Source organism: Solanum stenotomum, chromosome 8 (genome assembly GCF_019186545.1).
Source record: "Solanum stenotomum isolate F172 chromosome 8, ASM1918654v1, whole genome shotgun sequence".
NCBI classification, from domain to species: domain Eukaryota; kingdom Viridiplantae; phylum Streptophyta; class Magnoliopsida; order Solanales; family Solanaceae; genus Solanum; species Solanum stenotomum.
The window spans coordinates 7882386-7906645 of NC_064289.1; the positions used below are offsets into that span (position 1 = coordinate 7882386).

Genomic DNA, 24260 nt, shown 5'->3' on the forward strand with positions numbered 1-24260 from the left:
TTTTGGGACGCGTTGGCTGGCACGACGCCCCAACCCTTTTCCCCGAAAACTTGACTTTTCTCCTTCCTTTTCCAACTCTAAACCTCCCTTACCTTCAATGGTTTCAACCCCCAAACACTAAGGATCCTAAAAACCCTTAACATACACTAGATTCAACTTAAAAACACAACCAAATCATGTCCCACAACCAACAATAACTTCAACAACATCAACAACACAACCCAACAACTTCAACAACATATCCAATTTTTCTCAATAATGATGAGTTTGGGGTGTGGGGGAAAGGATCAAACCATACTAAGGACTCACATACCTTGATAGGAATCACCCCCGACGATATCCATGACGATCTTTGACGGAAACTTGTTGATCTCCTTTTTCTTCTCTTCTTCTTCTCCTTCTTCTCTTTCTTCTTCTCTTCTTCACTCAAGAGCCCTAACTCTTTCTCTTTTAAAATGAGACAAAATGATACAAAGATCAGCCTAACACCACAATATAATCCCAAAAGAAATGGCTAGGGAAAAGACCAAAATGCCCTTAAAATTTTCGGACGAATTCCCTGCCAACTGCCCAACTTTCAAAGGGCATAACTCGCTCATACGAACTTGGAATTGAGCAAACTCGGTGGCGTTGGAAAGGTCATTCCACAAGCTTCACAATCATAACTGGAACTACTCCTAACTCATCCTGAGCTAGGAGTTATGACTGGTTGGACAAAACTCATTGATTTCCCACACTTAGCCAAATTTCCAGATTTTGAATTTTTCTTCCAAAAATGACTATTTTCGATTTTTAAGCCTCTTCATAGTTATTTTAAATTGCCGAATGTTACAATATATCTACACAAACAGAAAATTAGGGTTTGAATGAACCCCAGGCATCCACGTAGGTCCGCCCCCAAGATAGGAAGGGGCCACCTTCTAGGTTGAGCTCGTCGCACGATGCTTGTCTTATGCAATTTATCTGAGAAAACAACCAAAATGGTCCTTCATATATAAGGATTGGAGATTTTTAGTCCTCTATATACATCATGTTATTGAAATAGTCCTTAATGTATAGAAAAATATGATTATTTTGGTGTTTAACCTAAAACTAATCATAGAAGTAAAAATTTCTGTTAAACTTAACAGATGACTATTTTGGTCTTCTTTTGTTCACCATCAGTAGAGGTCATGCTCCATTTTCAATTCACCCACTTGTCATATTCTTGTAAAAAAAAATTATATACACACTACACTCATTTGTTAGTTCCCCTCTGAAATAATAATCCCCAGCAACTCCCATTTAAAAAAAAAAAACAATCCATTAAAATAAATATGAACTAAGGAAATTAGATAAAACACTCCATTTCTCTTTTACGAGATCTCCATAAGTAAAGTCTTTTCAAGTTTAAAACAAGTATTCTCTCTTGTTGAAGAGATCTATGAGAAGAATATATCTTTTTTCTAATTTTGTCATTTTTAAGATTAATAACTTTTTTATGTATTATTTTTTTATTCCGTTGTTGACATTAAAGGGCAAAAACGTAATGGATAAAGGTGGAAAATAGAATCTTAAAATATTCTTTGAAATTTGAAGAGATTTTTGTGTGTCAATTTATTTATTTTTTTGGTAAAATTTGGTTTAGAAAAGAAAAAGAAAGAGGTAATGGAGAGAAGAATAAATCAATTGAAAGTTGCAGCAGAAGAGAGAAGATTGAGGCAGAAGGGGTTTGTCATGTGGCAATTTTGTGGGACCACAGTTAAGTTTACCAAAAAATATCACTTTGTATAGTTAGTTTTAGAGTTAAAGATCAAAATGATCATATTTTTATATACATTAAGGACTATTTTAGTAAGATAATATATATAAAGAACCAAAAATATTCAAGCCCCATACATTAAGGACCATTTTGATCGTTTTCTTGCATTTATCTTGCTTGTGTCATTTGTAACCTACTGTGCAGCATAATTTTCCCCGTATGCACCAAAATAATAATGATTACATATTCCCCTTGTCATATATATAATTTTTTAATATAAAGTAAATTGCTCAAAGTAGAAATGCTCAAATACTATTACTACGTAATAAATAAGGGAGAATTGTGAGAGTGACTGAGTTAATGTAGCGAAATATTCATAAGAGAGATGAAAAATTTAATCCCACTTGATTCTTTCTTAGTCGATTGAATTAGTATAGCGAGTGTTGGGATCCCCCTAATTAATTCTTTCTCAATTTAATTGTATTTGCCTAGCTAATACAATTTACACTTCATATATAATTTACTAGCTATTATATATAAATAAATTTATTCGATGCACATCTAAGAAATAACAATTACGATCTCCTGGAATTTTCAAAATAGAAAGGAAAACGAAAGGGATAAGAGAGTGAATATCCAGTTGGACCACACAATTTGCTCAATAAATTAGACAATAGTTGTAGCCGTACATTAATTCTTATCCATACAAAGTACTGCTACCCACCAGCCAATGAATTGGTTAACTTTACGCTTTGATATAAATTTATATTATATTTGATTGATGATAAAGATAAAATTATTTTAAAATTTATTTATATCGCCAATTAAATATTATATAAATTTATTTTTATTTTTATTTTGAAATATCTCTCCGTGTACTGCCTACCAAGCACACCCCTCAAAACATTACATAATTTCGTACAATCCTATCAAAAGATAATCAGTAAAAAACTATCCATAATACTGGAATTAGTTAGTTATATTCAAAAGAAGAACCAAAAATAACCTACTACTACAATAAAAACATAAGAGAATGAAATACCTAAATATAAGACATACAATCTACTATATTTCTTTATCCCAATTTACGAATTATTCTGTTTTAAAAAAATGACATACTTGTTATTAAAAAATAATTTATTTTATTTTTAAAATAATAATTCATAATCATACAAATGTCTGTATACTATTATAGAAATTAAGTTTATACAATCACATAAATTAAATTGAAGGGCATCATAAATTAAACTATACCAATCATATAAAACATTTTATATTAGTGTCTACATATATATATAAGAGTTATAACTTATATATACCACTGACTATTCATTTCTTTTATATAATCTAAATTATTTCTTCTGAATATATACAATTTCCTTATATTCGAATTCGTGCTACGTTAAGGCCTCATTTTGAGTGAAACGTTCCTTATCAATAATTTTTATTATATCCAAGACTCGAATCAGAAACCTCTAATTAAGGGAGAAGAACAACCATCCACTACACCACATTCTTTAATAGTACCTTCTAATTATCTTTACTTGTTAAAACAAACAATATCTACCTCTTCAGTTTCATATTAGTTGATCATCTTACTAAACGTAGTTGTCCCATATTAGTTATCCACTTTACTAAATAAAGAAAACATTAATTAAATTTTTCCTACAATTAATTTTTTTGAAAGTGTTAACATTCGTTTGTAAAATTTCCAAGAAGTTTTTTAATGAGTGAATTAGTAAAACTATTTTCTTATTTATAATTTTTTAATATACATGTAAAAAAGAAAATAATCAACTAATAAAACTATCTTCTTATTTATGATTTTTAATATACATATAAAAAGAAAAATAATCAACTAATATGAAACAAATGAAGTATTTTATTCTTCAAATTACGCAGGGATTCTTTTTTAGAGTGTATAAAAATAATATTTATAGCATAATATTTTGTGACGTAGGTATTATCGTACGCCGTAGTTTCGCATCACCTGGCTACAAGATGCGCACGGTTATGTACTAAAAAAAAACTTGTGGATTTTATTGAGACACATAACAAATAATCCATCCAATAAAAAATCGACAACACAGTTGAGGAAACCACTATGGTTTTTCAAATACCACTATATTCTCTCTCCTCCACATGTGGGATATTTTGCCCAACAAAAGTTATTTTAGATACCAAACACAGAAACACTACTCTACCCCCCTTCTTTTTTTTCCTTTTTCTCTATTTGATATGATATATATATTACAAAAAACATTATTCTTTTTACTATCGAAAAATTATCCGTAAAAATGGGAAGAGGAAGAGTCCAGTTGAAGCGAATAGAGAACAAAATTAACCGTCAAGTGACTTTCTCGAAACGTCGATCTGGTTTGCTGAAGAAAGCTCATGAGATCTCTGTGCTTTGTGATGCTGAGGTTGGTTTGATTGTTTTTTCCACTAAAGGAAAACTCTTTGAATATGCCAATGATTCATGGTACGTACTCTCCTTCTTATTCTATTGAGCCGCCCCTGCATCTCATACTCAACTCATATCTCTTTTAATTTTTATTTATTTTTAATATACTTCTATTCTTGATCTTTAATTAGAGTTTTGGAAATTTCTGTTTTTTTTTTTTTGACTTTTGGTATCCTTTTGTTGGTGAGATTTTATGTGTGATATATTATATGTAGGGACCTGCTGATTTATTTTTTGTTCTTATGTGGGGTCTTGTGTGTATATATATATATATATAAAATAATTTTTTTAGCTTACTAAACTGCATGCAGAAAGCTAAAATTTTAATATTTTTTACAGACATAATTATAATCTCGACAGATCCAGTTGTTTTTGTTTTTAAAAATAGTCTACATGATCTCTTAATAAACAGATCCATTATTATTTCGTGTTCAATAGTTAGAAAATCACGTGGTTGTTGAAGTATATAAAAATATATATATGCTCTTTTTTCTACTTTATTTTTTATTTTTTATGATATATATGTAGGATCTAGCTATGACGTGATGATCCTGTTAAAAGGGATTTTTTTTTTTTAAAAAAAAAGTTATAAAAACTATGTGTACAGTTTTTTTCTTACTCTATATAAGCACAGTAGTTAAAGTATATTTCAGATGTTGTTGTGTTCCATGCAAGTGCAAACTGACTACTAACTCTTCAAAAAAAAATTGCAGAAACGAGGTCCACAGTAGACCAGCTTTAAAGAGGCAAAGATACTTTAACTAGCAATTTAAAGCGGATATAGTACTCGTTAAAATAAATGATGCATATATATTTTTTTACTGTTTAGCAAGTAACAAATGATATATATATATGTATATAGTTATAGTTACATTTTTCTTATTAACAGACTTATATTTATTGAATTAAGAAAAAATATATACTAAAATTGATTTTTTCATTTCAAAATAACCACATAACTTTAAATAAATTTAACTCATCGATTTTATTTCCGGATTCCGGACCCAAGCAAAATAAAAGAAAACTCAATCTCTCTTCGACCCAGTCATAAAATGGATTTGGATCAAATTTGATTAAAAGAAGGACAATTTTTTTTTAGTTGAATCGGATTTGGAGGGATAAAGAAAATATTTGTGGAATTTTTGTAAAGTTGCGTGGTTTAATTTTTTTAAATAAAAAACCAATTTTAGATTTTTTTTTTAATTAAATTCAGTCGAAAGTGTAAATATGCACCATATATTTGTTAAACATCGAGGTATAAACATCATTTGTTAAACGCCTAGTGTATATGTGCACCATTTTTTTTAACGAGGAGTATACCCACTCTAAATCGCCAAGTTGAGGCTTATATTTACCCTTTTTTCTTATATTTATTGTAGTATATTCTTCCCCTTGTTCACTTTTACTTGTTCATTATAGTAAATATAGATGTCTATTTTTACTTGTTTAATTTTGAAAACAAGAAATTTTATTATGTAGGGGGTTGTTTGGTAAGATACATTAGAAAAAATAATGCATGTATTAATTTTATATATTACTAATAATCTAATACTTTATTTGATACATATTCTCAATCTATGTATAACTAATGATACTCTATTTGGTATTATGCAATGTAAACCATTATTTTAGCAATGCAAGAGGTTTTAATATATGCATTAGCATGGTTAAAGACACAATTACTTTTCAAAATCTTTTCTAATTTTCTTTCATGATATTTGTAGAGTATTTTGTAAGCAATTTTTATTTAAAAATAATTATGCAATGCATGTTATTATTAATACACCAAATTGAACAGTGCATAATAAATAATCTTAGCACAACTAATACAAACATAATACATCACATTTAATATTATTCTTATACATCCTATTAAACGATAACTAGAGTCATTTTGAGCTAGTTTGATGGTAGCTGCAATTAGCCAGACTTGCAGGATTAATTAATACACTTTTCCTGGAGAGATATTATAGTATTGAGCCAAACGCATGCAAGCTAGCTATATTCAGTAAATTCAAGATTATTACTTGTACTTTTTGTAAAGGAAAATGAGGAATATACTTCTCGAGTTGTGGTGAAACATAATATAATTAAATAACTAAAGATACTCGCTCTCTAATAATTTAAATCTTTAAATGAAATAATTTTAAATTAATTTTTAGCATGGTATATTAGAGTAGACAGAGGTTATGAATTCAATCTAATCAATTATTGTTATCTATTATCAAAAATAATTTTTTATGTACTTGGTCAATGAGAAACTTATTAGGCAATTTAGTGCGAATAACTTTATGTACTATCTCCCTTCAGAAGGAACTCAAGTGGAATCTTTACAGACAATAAAAGATAGTATCAATCAGTTTGAGATAAATTCATTTTTTATTTCATTTCATGTTTTCAATTAATTTCTATACTAAAGACTAAAGAAAAAGTGATCACATGAATTGCTCTTGATCATATTGAAGATTTTGGTATAGGAAATGCTTGAAATTAAATGGGAGGTGAAAAGTAAAATTTCATTGCTTACTTGTGTTAATTCAAAATGGGTTTTGTGTTGAGTTGGGTCATATATGGATGGGCTGGGCTGGTATTTTATGTGGAGCAATAGATAAAATTTATGTGTTTGATTAAAAATTATCATATAATTGTACTATTAATGGAGGTGCAATTTTAATATTAAAATAACACAAGTGATAAATTTGATCCAATGGGTAAAAATAAAGAAGAAGAAATTTCTGAATATTTTTTAATACGTTAATGACGTTTTGACTTGTCTTTTTAATGGAAAATCTTCATAGCAAAGTTGGTTGGCTAATTGAACTTCCACATTGTTGATGAGAGTTCAATTCTCCACTTTGTAGTTCCATCTTCATTCCCCTTCCCCTACCCTCATTGATAAAAAGACCCTTTCTAGCAAGGTTTGGAGTGATGACTTATGTTAACCCTATCTTTGTAGGATAGTGAGGTTATATAATTCGACTAAAAAAATCATTTATCAAAAATATAGTTCGAAAGAAAATACAAGAGCAAGAAGCTATATATGAACTATGAAGAAAACATTAAAGAAAATTAAAAGAAACAAAATCGAAGAATAAGATAATGCTAGCATTAATATAGTAATACTGATAAGGGAACATATAGGTATTTTATCCAGACTAGAGCTTTGTTCGAGAAGAGAGAAAACGTTCGAGCAGTGGCGGAGCCAGAATTTTTGATAAGGGAGTTCAAAATCTGAAGAAATAGACACACGAAGTAGCCAAAGGGTTTCGACATCTACTATATATACCTAAAAAAATATTTTAACCATGTAAATATAATATAATTTTCCGCGAAAGGGGGTTCAGATGAACCCCTTAATGATAAGGTGGCTCCGCCACTACGTTCGAGTGCCTACTAATCGTCTATCCCTATCCTTGATCTCCAGACTCTCTTATCTAGGATCATATATTTGGTAAGTTGAAACAGAGGTGGAGTGAGGATTCGAATCTTGTGGGTTCAAGATTCTAGCCCTTTTAAGTTAGTGTATTCTAAATTAATAATTTGTACATATTGAATAACTTAAGACATATATAGAGTTTGGACCAAAGTTATTGGGTTCGGCCTGACTCATGTCTCGAGGCTAGCTCCGCCCTTTGTGTTGAATTTATGCCATATCTTGTCTAATCATTCATCTCTATTTCTTCCTCAATCTATCTCTACCTCTCCTCCAACTTTTACTGTCATCCTATAGCAATTTTTTCAAAATGTTGTATCATAAAATTTTCAAAATCTCTTCTCTCTATGCTTTTGTATATATTATTATATTGATAATATGTCTCTATGCTTTTATATGTTACTATAACTTTGGATATATGAACATATATATGCTCATACCCTTACATCATGTGATTTTGACTAAATTGCTTCTATATATAAGAAAGGGAATACTTTTGACAACTATATTTGGCACTCCTCCTTGGCATTGTGTTTTAACTTTAGCTTCTAATTAAACCATATACAAAATTAATCTGTACTTTCCATTTTTCCATTTTTTAAAGATTTTCTAGCATCCTGATTGTTAAAACCATATACCCTTTTAATGTGCATTTTTTCATGATCAACAAAATGTGTCTGGGCCAATTCTTATGACCAAGTATAACTGTTGAAACTCGATAATAATAAACCCGCTTCTCTACACTTCTCCACTTAATTACATACTAGACTTAACTCGAACTTGAAACCTATGTCACGAGTCTCTTAAACTTTATCATTTGAACTAAGCATCAGGGAGAATAATAAGTAATAAACATTAATAGTGTATATAACTTATTGTTCAATTTCTCTTTAGGGAAAATGCATAAGTACCCCCCAACCTATGCCCGAAATTTCAGAGACACACTTATACTATACTAAGGTCCTATTACCCCCGAACTTATTTTATAAATAATTTTTTACCTCTTTTTGGCCTACGTGGCACTATCAACCAAATAACTTGAAAAAATTATCAACACGCGCTGGACTCAGAAGATAGTGACACGTAGGCCGAAAAGAGGTAGAAAATTATTTATAAAATAAGTTCGAAGATAATAGAACCTTAGTATAGTATAAGTATATCTCTGAGATTTCGGGGATAGGTTGGGGTACTTATGCATTTTCCCTTCTCTTTACATAATCATTTATCTATTAATAGAGTTATCTAAGGACCTAAGAGAGAATAATCTCTATTGTTTTGTGAAATTCCCCTATATATTTCACTTTTTTGTATTTGTTCCATCTGACATATGTATATTCTCTTGTGATACTATATATATGTGATATAATTAGCATGGAGAGGTTACTTGAAAGATATGAAAGATACTCATTTGCTGAGAGGCAGCTTGTTCCTACTGATCATACATCCCCGGTATGCAAAATTCTTTCGCGTCTCATGTTACTTATATATATCGTCAGTATATAGAACTTAAATCTTGTTTCTGAGGGCGAAGTAATATATGTTAATTTGGTGCAGGGAAGCTGGACTCTGGAACATGCAAAACTTAAGGCCAGACTTGAGGTTCTGCAGAGGAACCAAAAGTACATAGTCACATTATAAAATTTTATGTGACATATATATATATATATATATATTTCCCTTTACTTAGAAAATTTGATGAAATGTTTGCAGGCATTATGTGGGAGAAGATTTGGAGTCGTTAACTATGAAAGAACTTCAGAATCTTGAACACCAGCTTGATTCTGCTCTTAAACACATTCGATCAAGAAAGGTTTAACCAAATTACTCCTATGTTTATACAATATAGTTTTTATTTGAGAAATGACTCTCTAAATTGAAGTTTTTGATTTGTTTGTAGAACCAATTGATGCATGAGTCCATTTCTTTGCTTCAAAAACAGGTGAGAATTTGTCTGAACTTAATTGATGTGGTTATAGCTATCATCTTAATTAATAACTTGAGAACCATATAAGGTGTGTTTGGAACCATGAGTTCAATTTAAAAATGGTTTCCCTAGTGGAAGTAAGAGAAACAAGTTCGAACATTCTACGTATCATCTACTCCCCTCCCTTGCGCCCGACCCCAACCCTCTCATGCAAGCTACTAGGTTTCGAGGTTGAGTTAGACTCAGGTTCATATATATATTTGTATTTGTATGATTGAGAAACTTTTTGATCTTTGCATTGATACAGGACAGAGCATTGCAGGAGCAAAACAACCAGCTTTCCAAGAAGGTTATTAATTTATTATCCCCAAATAAAATGCATCATCTACTTGTCACAAATGCTTAATTATGTGAATATTAAAACAGGTGAAGGAGAGGGAGAAAGAAGTGGCACAGCAAAATCAGTGGGATCAGCAGAACCATGAAATCAACTCATCTACATTTGTTTTGCCACAACAATTGGACTCTCCTCACCTTGGGTATACTCCTAATTTTTTGGTGTTTAATTAATGACACAAGATTATGAAATGAGAAAACCTTCAAATCTAATTAAGACTTCTTTAAAGGGATAATTATCTTAAAATCAAATCATCTAATTTACCAAATATATGTACATGCATGATGGACGATTTTTATGTGGTAAACTTTTAAGTTGGATGGTTTAATTTCTATGTAATTAAAAAAAAGTGTTTTTATGTAAAGTTTATTACATAAAAAGTTCTTATATTGGTTAAATGTTTTAACCAATTGAATGAAAGTACTCTAAAAAAAAAAAAAAAGTGGTGCATATGCAGGAGTCAAGACTTTGATGTGTAGTGATAAGAGCACAAAAATGTGGCCTTTTGACTAGAAGCATATAGAGGCAAATTCATTAGCTACCAAATTTTGAACTTTGTGCCACTATTCCTTGGATTATATAAAAGTAGAGATGCATTATTGGGGGGGATAGCTTTCTTGGCAACATTAACGTATGTGATAGATGCATGATTGTGGTGAAGTGTAAGTACTTTTTTATTTTTAAGCAGAGGTTCATAAAGTTGGATTAAACATCAAATAGGATAAAAAGAAGAAGTAGAGTACTTTTGAACCTAAGGTTCAATATTTATTAATAGTTATCGAAACCTTATATTTATGTTTCATATCAATATTATATTACTCGATTGATTTCGTTGAAAATGCAGGGAAGCATACCAGAATACTAATGTAGTAGATAATGGAGAAGTGGAAGGAGGTAATTCTTCACAGCAGCAAGGTGCAGCTAATAATACTGTGATGCCACAGTGGATGCTTCGCCATCTTAATGGTTAAAAGTACCACTAATACTTGATGGTCACTATCAATATAATTACCTATATATATATATATATATTGATGCCACAATATATTGTCTAAACGTACCTTCAAAGACATGCCACAATATAGATGAATTATTGTAAAACATTATAGTATATGTTTAAATGAACTTAAATGTATGATTTCCGCTACAACAAATAAAGGATTTTGCAGTTGTTATATAATAGTTTTTATATTATATTTAGCTATAATAATAAATATGAGTATTTGTAATTAACACTTTGTATAAATGTTATTAAAGGATTTAGTAACTCTGAATGTAATATCATTAACTCAATTACTGCTACATGTTATTGTGGCAAAAAATATTATCGCTAAAAGAAAAATATATTACCACTAAATATAAATTTTTTATGGTAGTTAGAAGATATGATACATATATAGTACTTGATGAATAATTTTTTTAATTTATTCAAAAGATGCTTTTGGTTGGTTATAGGTTGTCAATTTGACATGTCTCTTTTTAACTTATCCATAAAACTATCGTTCTATAGAATAAAATTAAATAGATATTGAAAATAAGATAGAAACAAACAAACAAAAGACTTGCATTTTCTTTGTCATCTTTTCTTGATTGGTTCTACGAAAAAAATGGAATTTATTTTTAAGTGGTTGTTGGTTAAAAACAAAAATCATGAATGCCAGCAAGAATTTTCTATGCATGTAGATATTAGAATATAAAAAAAGTATATTTTTCCAAATATTTGACTTTTGGTAGTATGATGATTGATAATTAAGGACATTGAGTCCTAGTGATCGATGTAATTTAATTAGACAAAAATCCAAAAATTACTTTGACTTTGGATGTTTTCTTTGTTTTCGGTGAACGAGTGTTTGTATTTTCTCAAAAAATATTTTAATTAATTAAACATGGTATATTATTATTTTTTAATTAATTAAACATGATATATTATTTTTCTTCGTGAAAAGAATATTTCGATTGATACGATAAGAGTCCTATATATATATATATATACTAGATAATGTTGCCCGTGCTATGCACGGGCCCAATAATATAAATGGTATGTTTTGGGGCTAATAATGGAGTTTTTGAAGCGATTNTTTGTTTCCGGTGAACAAGTGTTCGTATTTTCTCAAAAAATATTTTAATTAATTAAACATGATATATTATTTTTCTTCGTGCAAAGTATATTTCGATTGATACGATAAGAGTCCTATATATATATATATATATCATCATCCAATTTTTTTATTTATTTGGATTGAGAATAACATAACTCTTTTTAAGCAACTTTTAAAGGTGGGAAGTTTGGTAAACCAATGATTAGAAAAGGATTACATGAAGAGTGGGTTCTCTTCTAGAATTCCAACATAGAATATTGCCAAGAAATTTTTAATATATAAATCTAACATAAATAAAAAAAGTTACCGTATTAGAAAGGACAAGTGTAATAAACCAATTGATGAGTTTAAACACCCTCAACCCCTCGATCCCAAGGGCGGAGTTAGAGGGATAGTAAATAATTCGGCAAAATTTAGTAATATTGGTCAATTTTTTTAAAAAATACTTAATAAATTCAATTAGCTATAATCAGTGGCGTAACCACATGGTGGTCAGGGTGTCCAATTTCGTCGGAAAAAAATATCGTATATACAAGTAAAGTGATACACGAAATGATTGAATAACATATTTTGGACACCCTTAGCATAATAAATTATTATAGCCCAGTGATTTCACCTCCTTGGAATAAGAAAGTGTTGTGCTCGTGTGTTCGAATCTGACTCTGCCATTGACTATAACTATTTTAAAATTTAAATTTTTTAGTTATGTCTTTTGCTCGCCCACAATAAAAAGGATCAACACAATAATAAATTTAAATATAAATAATTTATTCAAAATTCAATAAATTATAATTATTTTAAAATTTAAAATTTTTAATTCCGTTGCTCCCAGAAAATAAAGAGACCAAGACCAAGACAAGAATAGGTCTTCGACACATAGGAGACAAAAAGAAGTGCATTCAAATCAAGATTTATATATATATATATATATACACACACACACAACCACCACCACCACAGGTCCACAACAACAATATACTTACATTTTATCCTTGCAAAAGATTTAACAGAATTTGAGAAGCATTTACAATTTATTAGTAAAATGAATAAGTTATGCTTTTAACTAATATTAATTTGTGGATAAAAAAAGAAAGAAAAAATAGCAAAAGAAGTGATACACGAGCTTCGAATTAAGTGATAACAACCAAGAAGTATTTCAACGGCGGTAGTTGCATTCATATTTCTACAACTAATAACTAACTGGAATGACAAATGGTTGGAATTTCAACAAAATAAATAAATAAATAAAAACTCTATGTATTGATAATATAGAAAATATTTATATAATTAGATTACTGAAAAGACAAATACAAGTAAATTTATTTATTTAGCATGATCAAAATTATATAATAATAAATAGTACTAAGTAACATGTTATAAACTTATAGCCGGCTCTGATGGATGTAATAGTTCTTCATATATACAACTTAAATAAGGGGCTTAACTACAATGTATTTTTTTTCCATTGCGTGTTCGATATCCATATTGAGGCCAACTAACAAACTGAAACCTTTCATTAAGAATGAAAAATTACTTATCATTCCGTCACAACCCTGATTTGATTGCCTAACAACAAATTTATTAATGCTAGAAGTTTGAATCTTTTTCAAATCGAATTGCAGCTCTACGAGTCTTTTACGTGTGCCACAAATAATCTACTCACAAGAAGAATCATAGAACAAAATGAGCAATGTGATACAACACTGAATTCAACAACCAGTCATTATGAGTCTAATGGACCACTTCACGATAATTGTTGGCACGTCAAAAACTCCCATATTTGGAAAATTCAAAGAGATTCCTGTAAATAATTGTGCATGACTATTAAAGTCTGTTCCTATTACCCAACATATTACGTATATAAAAAGTCAAGACTCCTCTCTCCACGTATTAGACAATATATAATAAAATATTATATGTATATAAATTGGTCCCATTAGAGACCACTAAATTAAATTCTCTGTTTCTTTGGCCCTCTCCATTAGCCATAAACTGAATTTTTCAGTTTTTTTGATCAGTTGAAATTTAGGCAAGGATGAATCGGTTCCGTGCAAAGTTGCACGGATTCTGTATGAGTCGAGCGATTGTTCGTGTTCGAGCCCGTTCTCCTTGTCAACAGTACAAGAACACGGGCTCGATCAAGTTCAACGACTCTGACAGTAAATATTGTAGCAGCACGGAAATGAGCTTCAACAGTGTCGAGTCGAGGCCGGATTCTGAGAGTATTGGTAATAATAACAGAGTTATGGTTGTGGTTGATCCTAGTCTTGATCCCAATTGTGCTTTGCAATGGGCACTTTCTCATACGGTTCAAAGCCAGGATACTATTCTTCTTCTCTATGTTAGCAAAATCTCAAAAGAAGGTAAAACTTTTGACTTCCCGAGTTAAAATTTTGGCTCAGCTAGTTTTTTTACTTGATAACTAATTATGTTCAGTTTAATATGATGTAGGTGAAAAAGCCAACATTGAAATTAATCAGAGGGCGTATGAACTTCTTTGCTCCATGAAAAATATGTGCCAAACAAAGAAGCCAGGAGTAAGTATTTTGTAGGTTTATCTGGAAAAAAGTTAAATCAATTATATGGAAACGTAACATTGGACCAAGTGAGAATTTTACTAGTCCAGTTAGTTAGTTGGGCTTACTGAACTTTCACATCGTTGGTGAAAATTCGGTGATCCCATCCCCCATTTCCTCTTCCCCTCCCCCCAATTTTGGAAGAAAAAAAAGGACCAAGTGGAGGGGAGGGAGTAAATGCATTGGAAATGTCACTGTCACGTGGGATTGAGTAACAATCCTAACGGATTAGGGGTATATTTGAACCATATAGGTAACGACAGGTGTATTTTTGAACTGATTGTATAACGGAGGGAGAAATTGATCTTTTAGGCATATTGACTTTCTTATTTTCAAAAGTACTTAGAATTCATTCTGGTGCTAAATTTTCATTATGTGCATCACATTAGGTACAGGTGGAGATAGTAATGCAAGAAGGAAAAGAGAAAGGAGCTGTGGTTGTTGAAGAAGCAAAGAAACATAAGGCATCTTTACTGGTGTTAGGACAGAGGAAAAGATCGATAATGTGGCGCTTGCTAAGAATATGGACAAGGAAAAAATCAAGAAGCAGAGTTGTGGAATACTGTATTCAGAAGGCAAATTGCATGACAATTGCTGTGAGAAGGAAGAGCAGCAAGTATGGAGGATATCTCATTACTACCAAGCGTCATAAGAACTTTTGGCTTTTGGCTTAACGGAACTTGATATACTATAATTTAATCTACCTTTTTAACAACAGTATAATCCCACAAAGTGGAGTATGGTGTGTACGTAGCCTTACTCCTGCCTTGTGAAGGTAGAGAGAAGTTGTTTAATTAATATACCTTTTAGTTCAAAATGAAGGAAATTTTTGTCATTTCAACATGAATACCTTCTATTCTTCCTGGTTCAAAATAATTGGCATGCCTATGTATCAAATCTGTCAGATCCTTAAATGCTTAAAGAGAAAAAACTTGCTACAATGAACACATGACATGTATCTCTCATTGTAGGTAATTGGATTTGGTGTAAACACTTGTGAAGAATGTAACATACTTTAGCTGGAGCTAATATTACAAAAGTGAAGATATTGACAATCATATTATACCAAGAAAATCAATGCATTTATACAGGTGAATTGATCTACTATTTGCACTTTCAACATATTTTTCTAAAGAAAAAAGAAAAGCCTATAGTATCAATGGTTAATTCCACCTGGAGTCTGGGGTATAAAAAGAAAGAAAACAAAGTTAGGAATGGACTGTACAGAAAATACAGGATGGAGGCACTTGTTTCATTACTTCTGCCTTGATTTCTCTTGTATATGCCACTGCGCACTTCATTATTCTGTTCAATGGTCCAACAGCATCTAAGCGAGTAGTCTACAGTAGCACAAGTGATGAAGTTCATATTCACAGAGCTAAAACATTTGTGCGCAAGCATCCTGCATGTAGTTGTTCTCCTTTTGTTCACAACGGTTGGTGAAATGAATACTCTTGCCATCTCTGCTTCCGTTAACAACTCACCCACCACATGGATCACAAATAGAGTTGTACACATATACAGTATTCATGTAAAGCTCTTATTTGTTGAAGGCTCTCTGAGACTCAAAACTGTAAGCAGGTCTATATACAATTTGGTGTAATTTGTCATACCCTGCAAGTACTCCGGCCCCTGCCACACCATAAAGCATGTTTGCACTTACTCCTCTAAAAAGTGCAGCAAAACCTTCAAGGCGTATAATTTCGCGGAGTGCATGCATGGAATTCCGATACTTTGTTTCCTGCCCTGAAGTTAGCATCATTCTTCTGCGGACTGTGTCAAATGGGTAGGCACACACCCCAGAGAAAGTGGTTATGCTCCAACCCAACATGAAACTGGCAGGAAAATTGTCCTGTGTATACAAACGAATGTTGAAATTAGTTTCTGCTGTCGTACTTTAACTGGTCATATGCATGTTCCTTGTTAAAGAAGATCAGCAACATAACAAATTTCCATCCCTTCCCCCACAAATACCCCATAAATTTTATGTAAATAACAACTTTTTATTTTCTCCTTATCTGATTTGCCCTTGTTTCTCTTCGTACGATGGACATTGAGGAATTAATGTTTCAAGTCATACTACAGGCACAAGCTGTTTATAGTTTTATCATGTTTGGTCAACTATATCGACAATAAGGAAATGGTGCAATAACAAAGAGAAAAATTCCAACCAGAAAAGTGCCAATCTAGCAATCTAATTTACCTGTAAGGGTCCAACTAAAACAATTGGCTTCATGGAGTCATAGATCCCAAAGTACATGCCTCGGTACAGGGTTATTCCCATGATTGAGGCCCCAAAACCCCGATAGAGACCAACAATTCCATCACTTGACAATGTCTTACCATAAACATCTATTAGCCCCTTAAACTGACGTTTACCATTAAGTGGACAATCCTGAGCATCCATCGCCATCCGAGTCCTTGCATAGTCCAAGTGATAAAGGAGAATGGATGTAGTTGCTCCAGCAGCACTACCGGAAGCCACATTCCCTGCAAACCACTTGACATATCCATCTTTGTCTTTTGAATATCCAAAGAGGTTCTTGTAGTAACCTTTGAAAGCAAAGTTGGAAGCCTGTGAAAGAAACAATTGTGTAAGCTCATCAAATATTATATTAGTTGAACAATTCAAAATAATATCTATGAGAATTTACTGATAAAATCCATATGAAAATATAATTCACAATATTAAGATTTAAGGACAGAAACATTTCCATCAATTATTTGATACTACAATTCATTCTTGCACTATATGCAATTGTGAAGAGGACAATCTTTTTGCAGATGCAAAGCATGACAGAAGAAACAAAAGGAAAAAGGAATGCAAGACACTATTTAAGTGATGCAAGAGGACTTTATTACAGATTGAGTGCCATCACATATACAGTATCTTTCAGCATTAACAGCCCATGTTCAACCAAAACTCGGCAATATCACCCCTAAGTACATGAGATGAATGTAGCTTGACCGAACACATCCCAGCAAAATAATAACAGCAAAGATCACAGATTACTACTCTCTTGAAAAGAAAGTGTGTGAGCAATCTACTAGGCAGAAATCTAAATAGGAAATACGCATAGCATACTCTTCTACAGTACATCTGTGATCTGACGCAACAGTAAACAGTAATTTTCCATTCAGACCAAGCTGTGAGAAGATCATATTGGATCTAGTCATATTGGGTACATCCAATTGACGAACTGATGAGTAGAGTCTAAGGAGGGTTGCCCAGAATGGTGCCAACTTTGAATGAATAAAAGAAACCAATATTTAAATGGCAGACTCCAGGCTCAAACCTACAATAATACAAGGCATGCTCTAAATGTCCAGAACAAGCATGTGAGTAAGCGTTTCATGACCCAACCCCCCAATAAGTGGGCATTCGCCTAGTCACATCCTGTGCATATTGGAGTTCTCATTTCACCTTAGATTCATACTAATATCTATGTTTCTCACTTTGATATTAGTGACACAACATGAGCTAATGAATAGTTCCTCGAGTAAATACATACATGCAGCTAAACACGAGTTAATGAAAAATAGTGACACTCTCCTACATTTATTCGTTATCTCTCAAAACACTTAGCATGAACCCTCAGGTTTCGTAAATGGAACTTCTCTCAAAACATTTAGCATGAAGTGAGTGTTGGGTGGGTCTATTGGTTACTTTGTAAAATTGCCGCTTTGGCACATTTTGAAGCAGACAATGTTAGATTTGGTTATCTTATAGGTCACATGTACATAAGAACATTAACTAAGAAGCTGCAGGTTTTTCTCTAAAGTTGACATGGTAACTAAGAAAGACCTTGTTTCAGGGGACCTAGAAGGACCCTGAATCATTCAGAAAACACTGTGAATACAATCAAGAAACACATAAAGGATGACTTACTAGAGTAGCCATCATGAAATGTCCTAGTCCAAGGCAAAAGATTATGATAATTTATAGTGGATAAGGAAAATGATTGCCAAAGAAGTGTGATTGAGCTTATCTCCAAGATAAGCTGAACCAACCAAAACTATGTATAAAACCTTAGCGGATATCAGGGGGAATAGTAGAACGCTGACTAGTCTGACAAACCAAGGGAGACGCCAACTCCCTGAAGCATTACATCTTACATTTTTAATCAATAAGTTGGGCTTCATCAATCTAATTTTAGGTGGTATTTCAGGGGGAAGTGAAACATGAAGGTTAACTGCTCAGTGTGCTAATAACTGATATAGAAAGTCAAGTAATATAGAGATAGAGGTCCCAAACATCACAAGGAGATGAGGAGGAATAGCTACCTGAGTTGGGAAATATCTTATAACATTGGCCTGGTTTCCCCTCCACAATGACATAAAACCCTCCTCTCGCAAAACTCTTTGAAAGCAATCACCAATTCCCACATATGGTCTCTTAAGTTGACCCCTCTTCATCAATTCTCCTTGATTCTGCAACAAAAGCTTTACTCGCTCAATTGGTGCTGCAGCACTTTTTGCAAAAATGCCTGCTGTTCCTCCCATTAGAAAATCAACAGAAAATTTTTCTGATCTAGTTTCCATTTTAGGCCCCAAGTTCCCCCTCCTTAATCCTGCAAAAGCAACCCGAGGGGCATAAATATGTCTATGAGAAATATAGGAGAAAAATATTATTGAATTGTGTATCTACATTATTTCATTGAGATTCTATCTACAGACACTACATTAGACTTTTTTTCAACTAGAATACTACATTACAATCCTTTTTCAAGTAGGATTCTATATACTATTTCAATTCTTATTCCTATTTTAAGTAGAATTGTATATATTATTCTTGTTCTAGTAATGTCAACAAAGTAGAACTCACCAAATAAAGCCTGTCATGTCTACTTTCCTAATGGGTGATAGCTTCATGATCCCAATCTATGACCACAAACATCATACAAGCAACTACATACAACAAGTGAAGATTCTTTCTTTTCTTCTGGAAAAGTAATGCTTGATTAGCATTTTAACTTACATTTTTCACAACATCACATTTAGAGAATCTCTAATTTTATAGACCACTAAATTTATCAACTGAAAAACAGCAGAATGGATACAGAAGACATTTACTTGTTTAACCAAGCTTCAAAAGTCTGTTTATTTTGAAAGTGCTTTTAGAAAAAAAAACACTTTTTGGAAGAGCAGCTTATGTTTGGCTAATCAAATTTTGTTTAGCCAAGGTTCCAAAGTGCTTAGGGCGATAAGCTACTTTTTTGGCTTCTGAAAAAAACAACAAGTGCTATTTACTCAAAACTCAAGAACACTTCATTATTTTCCTAAAATCTTGGCCAAACAATTCAACTCTCTAAAATAAGCATATTTTCTTACAAAAATAAGTACTTTTGGATTTGCAAAACCAGATAAACTAATGTATAATTGACCCCATGAAAGGAGGTGAAAGTTCATCATCTAAGCCATGCTTCAACACAACCTGTCCTCAATCTACTATCTAAGTTCCCAATATTACCTACCAATAACACAAAACATGTTTTCCTATTTACAAGCATTCCCAATACCCCAACATATTTGAAATTGAGACGTAGCTATTATTGTTGTTCCTAAAAGCTGACATTTTTTCCCGTTTCAACTATTAGCGCCACAGTAAATTTCATATAAGAGGCTGTACATTGATAAAGATTTAAACTTGCAAACAATAACGTTGTTGGGTTTCTTGAATGATTCGATTTAACCCTCTATTATCGCCAAATTACAACATTTTCTTGAAAACGGGGATTTAGGGAGAGATATCAGCCAAAATAAAAAACAAAAAAAAGTTACCTGATGAGCCAATGAAGGAGAAGAAGAGGTCACCAACCACCAGGCGGTGGCGGAAGGTGAAAGAGAAGGATGCTCACCAATTTCTCGATTTTTTGAATGTCTTACCTACATTATTACAAGAGAGCCGTGTTGCTTTGTACGTTTCACATTATTTTGGCGTCGAATTGCACAATCCCATAAACTTCGCCCTCGTCTTTTATCCTATTTTATTTTATTTTTAAAAAAATCCTTCTTTATGGTTTTCCTTTTTTATTTCTTTTCTTTTTAAGGACGAGTTTGAAACGAGGATTAAGAGATAAATAATTTTGAAATTAATTTCTAAAACAAAATTTATTTTATGTTTAATTTAAACTGTAGGATAAATTACTTATTCAAATATTTGATGTGTGTTGCCTAAATGTATTAGTGTTGTTAGGACTCTTCAAAAATATCTTTTAAAATAAAAATCCGACAATATTTTTAAAGAGTTTGAACAACGTTGATCAAAACCCGTGTCAATATGCAGCCAAGAAGTTGAATCCCTTATAAGTTATACCCACTTGTCAACTTGTGCAACCACTAACCAAAGTATCCATTTTATTAAAAGAGTTTGGTTGTTTCCTTTCAAATTATTAGTAGTACAAAATACTCTGTATGCAAGAGAATAGAGACCACATGCTACTTATAAAATGCCAGCTGATGCAGACTGAAACAATAATTGTTGATTTAAGTGATTTCTTTTCATTTGTCTAAGTCTTAATGGTTATACTGATATAAGCTACACACGTGTAAGTTGATATGAACATCACGAATCTTGATGTCTAACAGCCCACATCACCATATCCACATATTACATAAAGAAGCTTTTTTACTTTATAAAAAAGAACCTATGGACATTGATAGTTCATCTGCCAATCTTTATTCATAATCCATGGTGAAACCAGATTAGATAGACATAAACATACACATTATACATAGTAATACAACATTAATTCACATAGAAAAGCAAAGGAGACATCCTTGATTCTCAATGTTTTACAAGGAAATATGTGATTTAGCCAAGTCTAGGCTCTTGAGCAACTTTTCCAGATTCATCCACAAAGAGACGAACCCGGTCTAAACGATAATCCATAGTCACCATTGAATTAGGTGGAATTATATGTATCTTCAGCTCTGGTTTCTCCTCCTTTATCTTCCTCTCTGCTTCCTCTGCTGTCACTCCTAGTAATTCTGGCCATGACATTTTCCCAACTGGTGGGCTACTCCAATCTGTTCCAAAACTTTCTTTCATTATTGCAATATAATACTACAAATCGTAGACGAGTCCAAGATCTACAATCAGTGAGTTCAAACAGAACAGTAATATCTTATATATATATATACACATATATTGAATTGAATGATTATTGGTACAAGTATGTATAGACTATAGTTCAAGTCGAAAACAATCCATTCAATAGTACTGAGTTATTGGACATACACATAATATCTATGTTGATCAGACTCTCCAAAAATGTTATTAGATCTTTCAAAATGCACTACTTTTGAAGGATTTGACACGCACTTGACAACATTTTAAGATTGAACAACACAAATTTAGAAGGAGAAAAGGTAGAGAAGCTAACCAAGAATTGGTAATGGAGCTGGTGATGATTCTGTAGGAAGTTCATCAGGGAGCTTCTTTGAATCCTCTGACATGATTAAGATAAAAGAAACTATATTCTTTTAGAGATTATTTATCTTTCTCCCAATCTATGATATCTTGATTTCATCAATTCTATTTCTTGCTTACAATAATTGCAAATAAATAATGGAGTAATATTAATAATAATATCTACTGCCGGCCAACAGGTTGTACCCACTTCTACTCTTTCAAGGTACAGCTGATCTTGCAGATTGTATACCTACTAATCAAACTGACTCTTGATGTTTAAAGCTGTCTTTTATATTTTACTCTTTATGTCTTTATCGAGAAAACGATCAAAACGGTCCTTAATCTATTAGTGTTGATACATTTTGGTCCTTGATATATACATCTTAACGGATCTAGTCCTTGGATGTTCGGAAAAGTTGACCTTTTATATCAAAAAAGCAAGGAAAGCATAAACTATTGAAATAAAATCTAAGCAAATATGAAGCAACGTATTCAAAATGTCTCAAGTTTGAGGAAACACACAAACTCCTTACCTCAAAGTTACCAAATTCCTATTTGTGTTTTTCCATCTTGAGTAGCACAAGCTCTAAACATGCCGGTTGTGTTAAATGGTGTGACGACTTCCCCTGTGGAGGACACAGCAATCAAGCCAGTAGTCCCTTTTGGTGTAGATTCTTTTATAACACAATCTGTTGCTTCCTTCAGAGTTAGTCCTTTGTATTCCATTAGAGCAGCCACGTCTCTTGCTACAGTTGCGCGGATAATTTCTTCACCTTTGCCTGTACAAGACACTGCACAAAATTTATTTGCATATGTTCCTGCACCAACAAGGGGAGTATCTCCTATTCTACCAACCATCTTGTTTACTAGTCCTCCAGTAGACGTAGCAGCCGCTAAATTTCCAGAACTGTCAACAGCTACACATCCCACCGTCCCAATTTGGCTATCCCCATTGGAAACTGGTGGTTCATCAACTATTGGTATAGGCTGTGTATAATCTACCTGTAAAGTTGATTGCATACATGTTTGACATTAACTCTGAGGCTGAGAATCATTCAATGTTAACACAAAACGAGATGAGACATATAGAGATAGACTAAAGTCACAAACAAGGATACTGAGGCAAAGTTTGAACAACTTTTGATTGACATCATAATATGAAGCATTAAACAATCCCAATCAAAAGAAAGCAGCAGTTCATTAATTCAATGTCGATTCCAAATCCAATTCATGGTCTAATCAAACATGAACACGCGAACATTCCAGCAATGAGGATGGAAGTGAGAGATTGTGCAGCATACCTGAACACTGTTAGCTGCTTTTGCTTGTTTCAATCTCTCAATATTTTGCGGAGTGATAAAATGGCTCGAGTCTACAGTTTCAACCCCCTAGATAACAAAATCGCCACAATTAGCAACTTCAGTCAAGTTACTAGGCAAAGGCAATATTTTGTATCTCTGAAAAGAGAACAAACTAATGAACATTATTTTCACAAACCTGCTCCCTAGCAAATGCTTCGGCTCCCTCAAACGCAAGATATATATGTGGAGTTTTCTCCATGACTAGTCTAGCCAGAGATACAGCATTAACAACTGTAGTGAGGCCAGAAACAGCTCCACAGTTCTTTGTACTTCCATCCATGATGCAAGCTTCCATTTCTACTGTGCCATTGTTGGTCAAGACCGAACCTTTACCAGCATTGAAGTGTGGGTCATTTTCCAGTTCCCGCACCTGTTTGATTCAAGTTAGATCCTCTTATATCACACTAATCTTTACCAACAGTGTACAAAAACTAGAAGCTTTTGATCTACGCTCTTAGACCGTGATTACGAGTACGAATTCAGGATTTACAAACTAATTCAACATGTTCAAATCAAGGAAGAACAAATAATATAAACAAAGGATGGGAATCTACAAATACTCAACTAAAACAAAAGAAAAGAGCAATATACATACGACAAGTTCAACAACGTCTAAAGGTGATTTGTGGGAATTAAGAGCGTCAATGGCAATGCCCAAGCAACGATGGAGGCAGGATTCTCTGAGTTCACGGAGCTCCGGTGGAAGATCACGGGGAATGTCACCGGCACCACCGTGTAGTGCGATAGCCCAACCCATACTCACCGATATTATTATTGCCCCTCTTGTTTTGGTTATGGGTTTTAAGAGAGAAAATGAGTAACACCAAACATGATTTTTTTGCTCTACGTGT

General features: G+C 32.5%; 5 protein-coding genes across 5 annotated transcripts; 2 read left to right on the forward strand and 3 right to left on the reverse strand.

Moving 5' to 3' along the window:
- The first annotated feature begins 3938 nt into the window (after nucleotides 1-3938).
- Nucleotides 3939-11192, forward strand: LOC125874394 (agamous-like MADS-box protein AGL8 homolog). The gene is made up of 8 exons (XM_049555275.1): nucleotides 3939-4223; nucleotides 9009-9087; nucleotides 9193-9257; nucleotides 9349-9448; nucleotides 9536-9577; nucleotides 9870-9911; nucleotides 9989-10101; nucleotides 10804-11192. Exons 1-8 carry the CDS (start codon nucleotides 4039-4041, stop codon nucleotides 10928-10930), a joined length of 753 nt encoding a protein of 250 aa, XP_049411232.1. The 5' UTR covers nucleotides 3939-4038; the 3' UTR covers nucleotides 10931-11192.
- A 2819-nt stretch (nucleotides 11193-14011) lies between these two features.
- LOC125873185 (uncharacterized) lies at nucleotides 14012-15484 on the forward strand. The gene is made up of 3 exons (XM_049554075.1): nucleotides 14012-14421; nucleotides 14510-14595; nucleotides 15024-15484. The coding sequence occupies exons 1-3, from the start codon at nucleotides 14094-14096 to the stop codon at nucleotides 15306-15308; spliced, it is 699 nt and encodes a 232-aa protein (XP_049410032.1). The 5' UTR covers nucleotides 14012-14093; the 3' UTR covers nucleotides 15309-15484.
- Nucleotides 15485-15665: 181 nt separating this feature from the next.
- LOC125874525 (ADP,ATP carrier protein ER-ANT1) lies at nucleotides 15666-20572 on the reverse strand. Its single transcript, XM_049555429.1, has 4 exons — nucleotides 20416-20572; nucleotides 18919-19205; nucleotides 16838-17209; nucleotides 15666-16486 (listed from the first exon to the last, which is right to left on the reverse strand). The coding sequence occupies exons 2-4, from the start codon at nucleotides 19174-19176 to the stop codon at nucleotides 16175-16177; spliced, it is 942 nt and encodes a 313-aa protein (XP_049411386.1). The 5' UTR covers nucleotides 19177-19205; nucleotides 20416-20572; the 3' UTR covers nucleotides 15666-16174.
- Nucleotides 20573-21369: 797 nt separating this feature from the next.
- Nucleotides 21370-24226, reverse strand: LOC125874858 (isoaspartyl peptidase/L-asparaginase-like). Its single transcript, XM_049555894.1, has 5 exons — nucleotides 24005-24226; nucleotides 23546-23779; nucleotides 23350-23436; nucleotides 22582-23050; nucleotides 21370-21663 (listed from the first exon to the last, which is right to left on the reverse strand). The coding sequence occupies exons 1-4, from the start codon at nucleotides 24164-24166 to the stop codon at nucleotides 22589-22591; spliced, it is 945 nt and encodes a 314-aa protein (XP_049411851.1). The 5' UTR covers nucleotides 24167-24226; the 3' UTR covers nucleotides 21370-21663; nucleotides 22582-22588.
- LOC125873424 (subtilisin inhibitor-like) lies at nucleotides 21449-22092 on the reverse strand. Its single transcript, XM_049554365.1, has 2 exons — nucleotides 22020-22092; nucleotides 21449-21663 (listed from the first exon to the last, which is right to left on the reverse strand). Exons 1-2 carry the CDS (start codon nucleotides 22090-22092, stop codon nucleotides 21449-21451), a joined length of 288 nt encoding a protein of 95 aa, XP_049410322.1.
- Nucleotides 24227-24260: the final 34 nt, after the last annotated feature.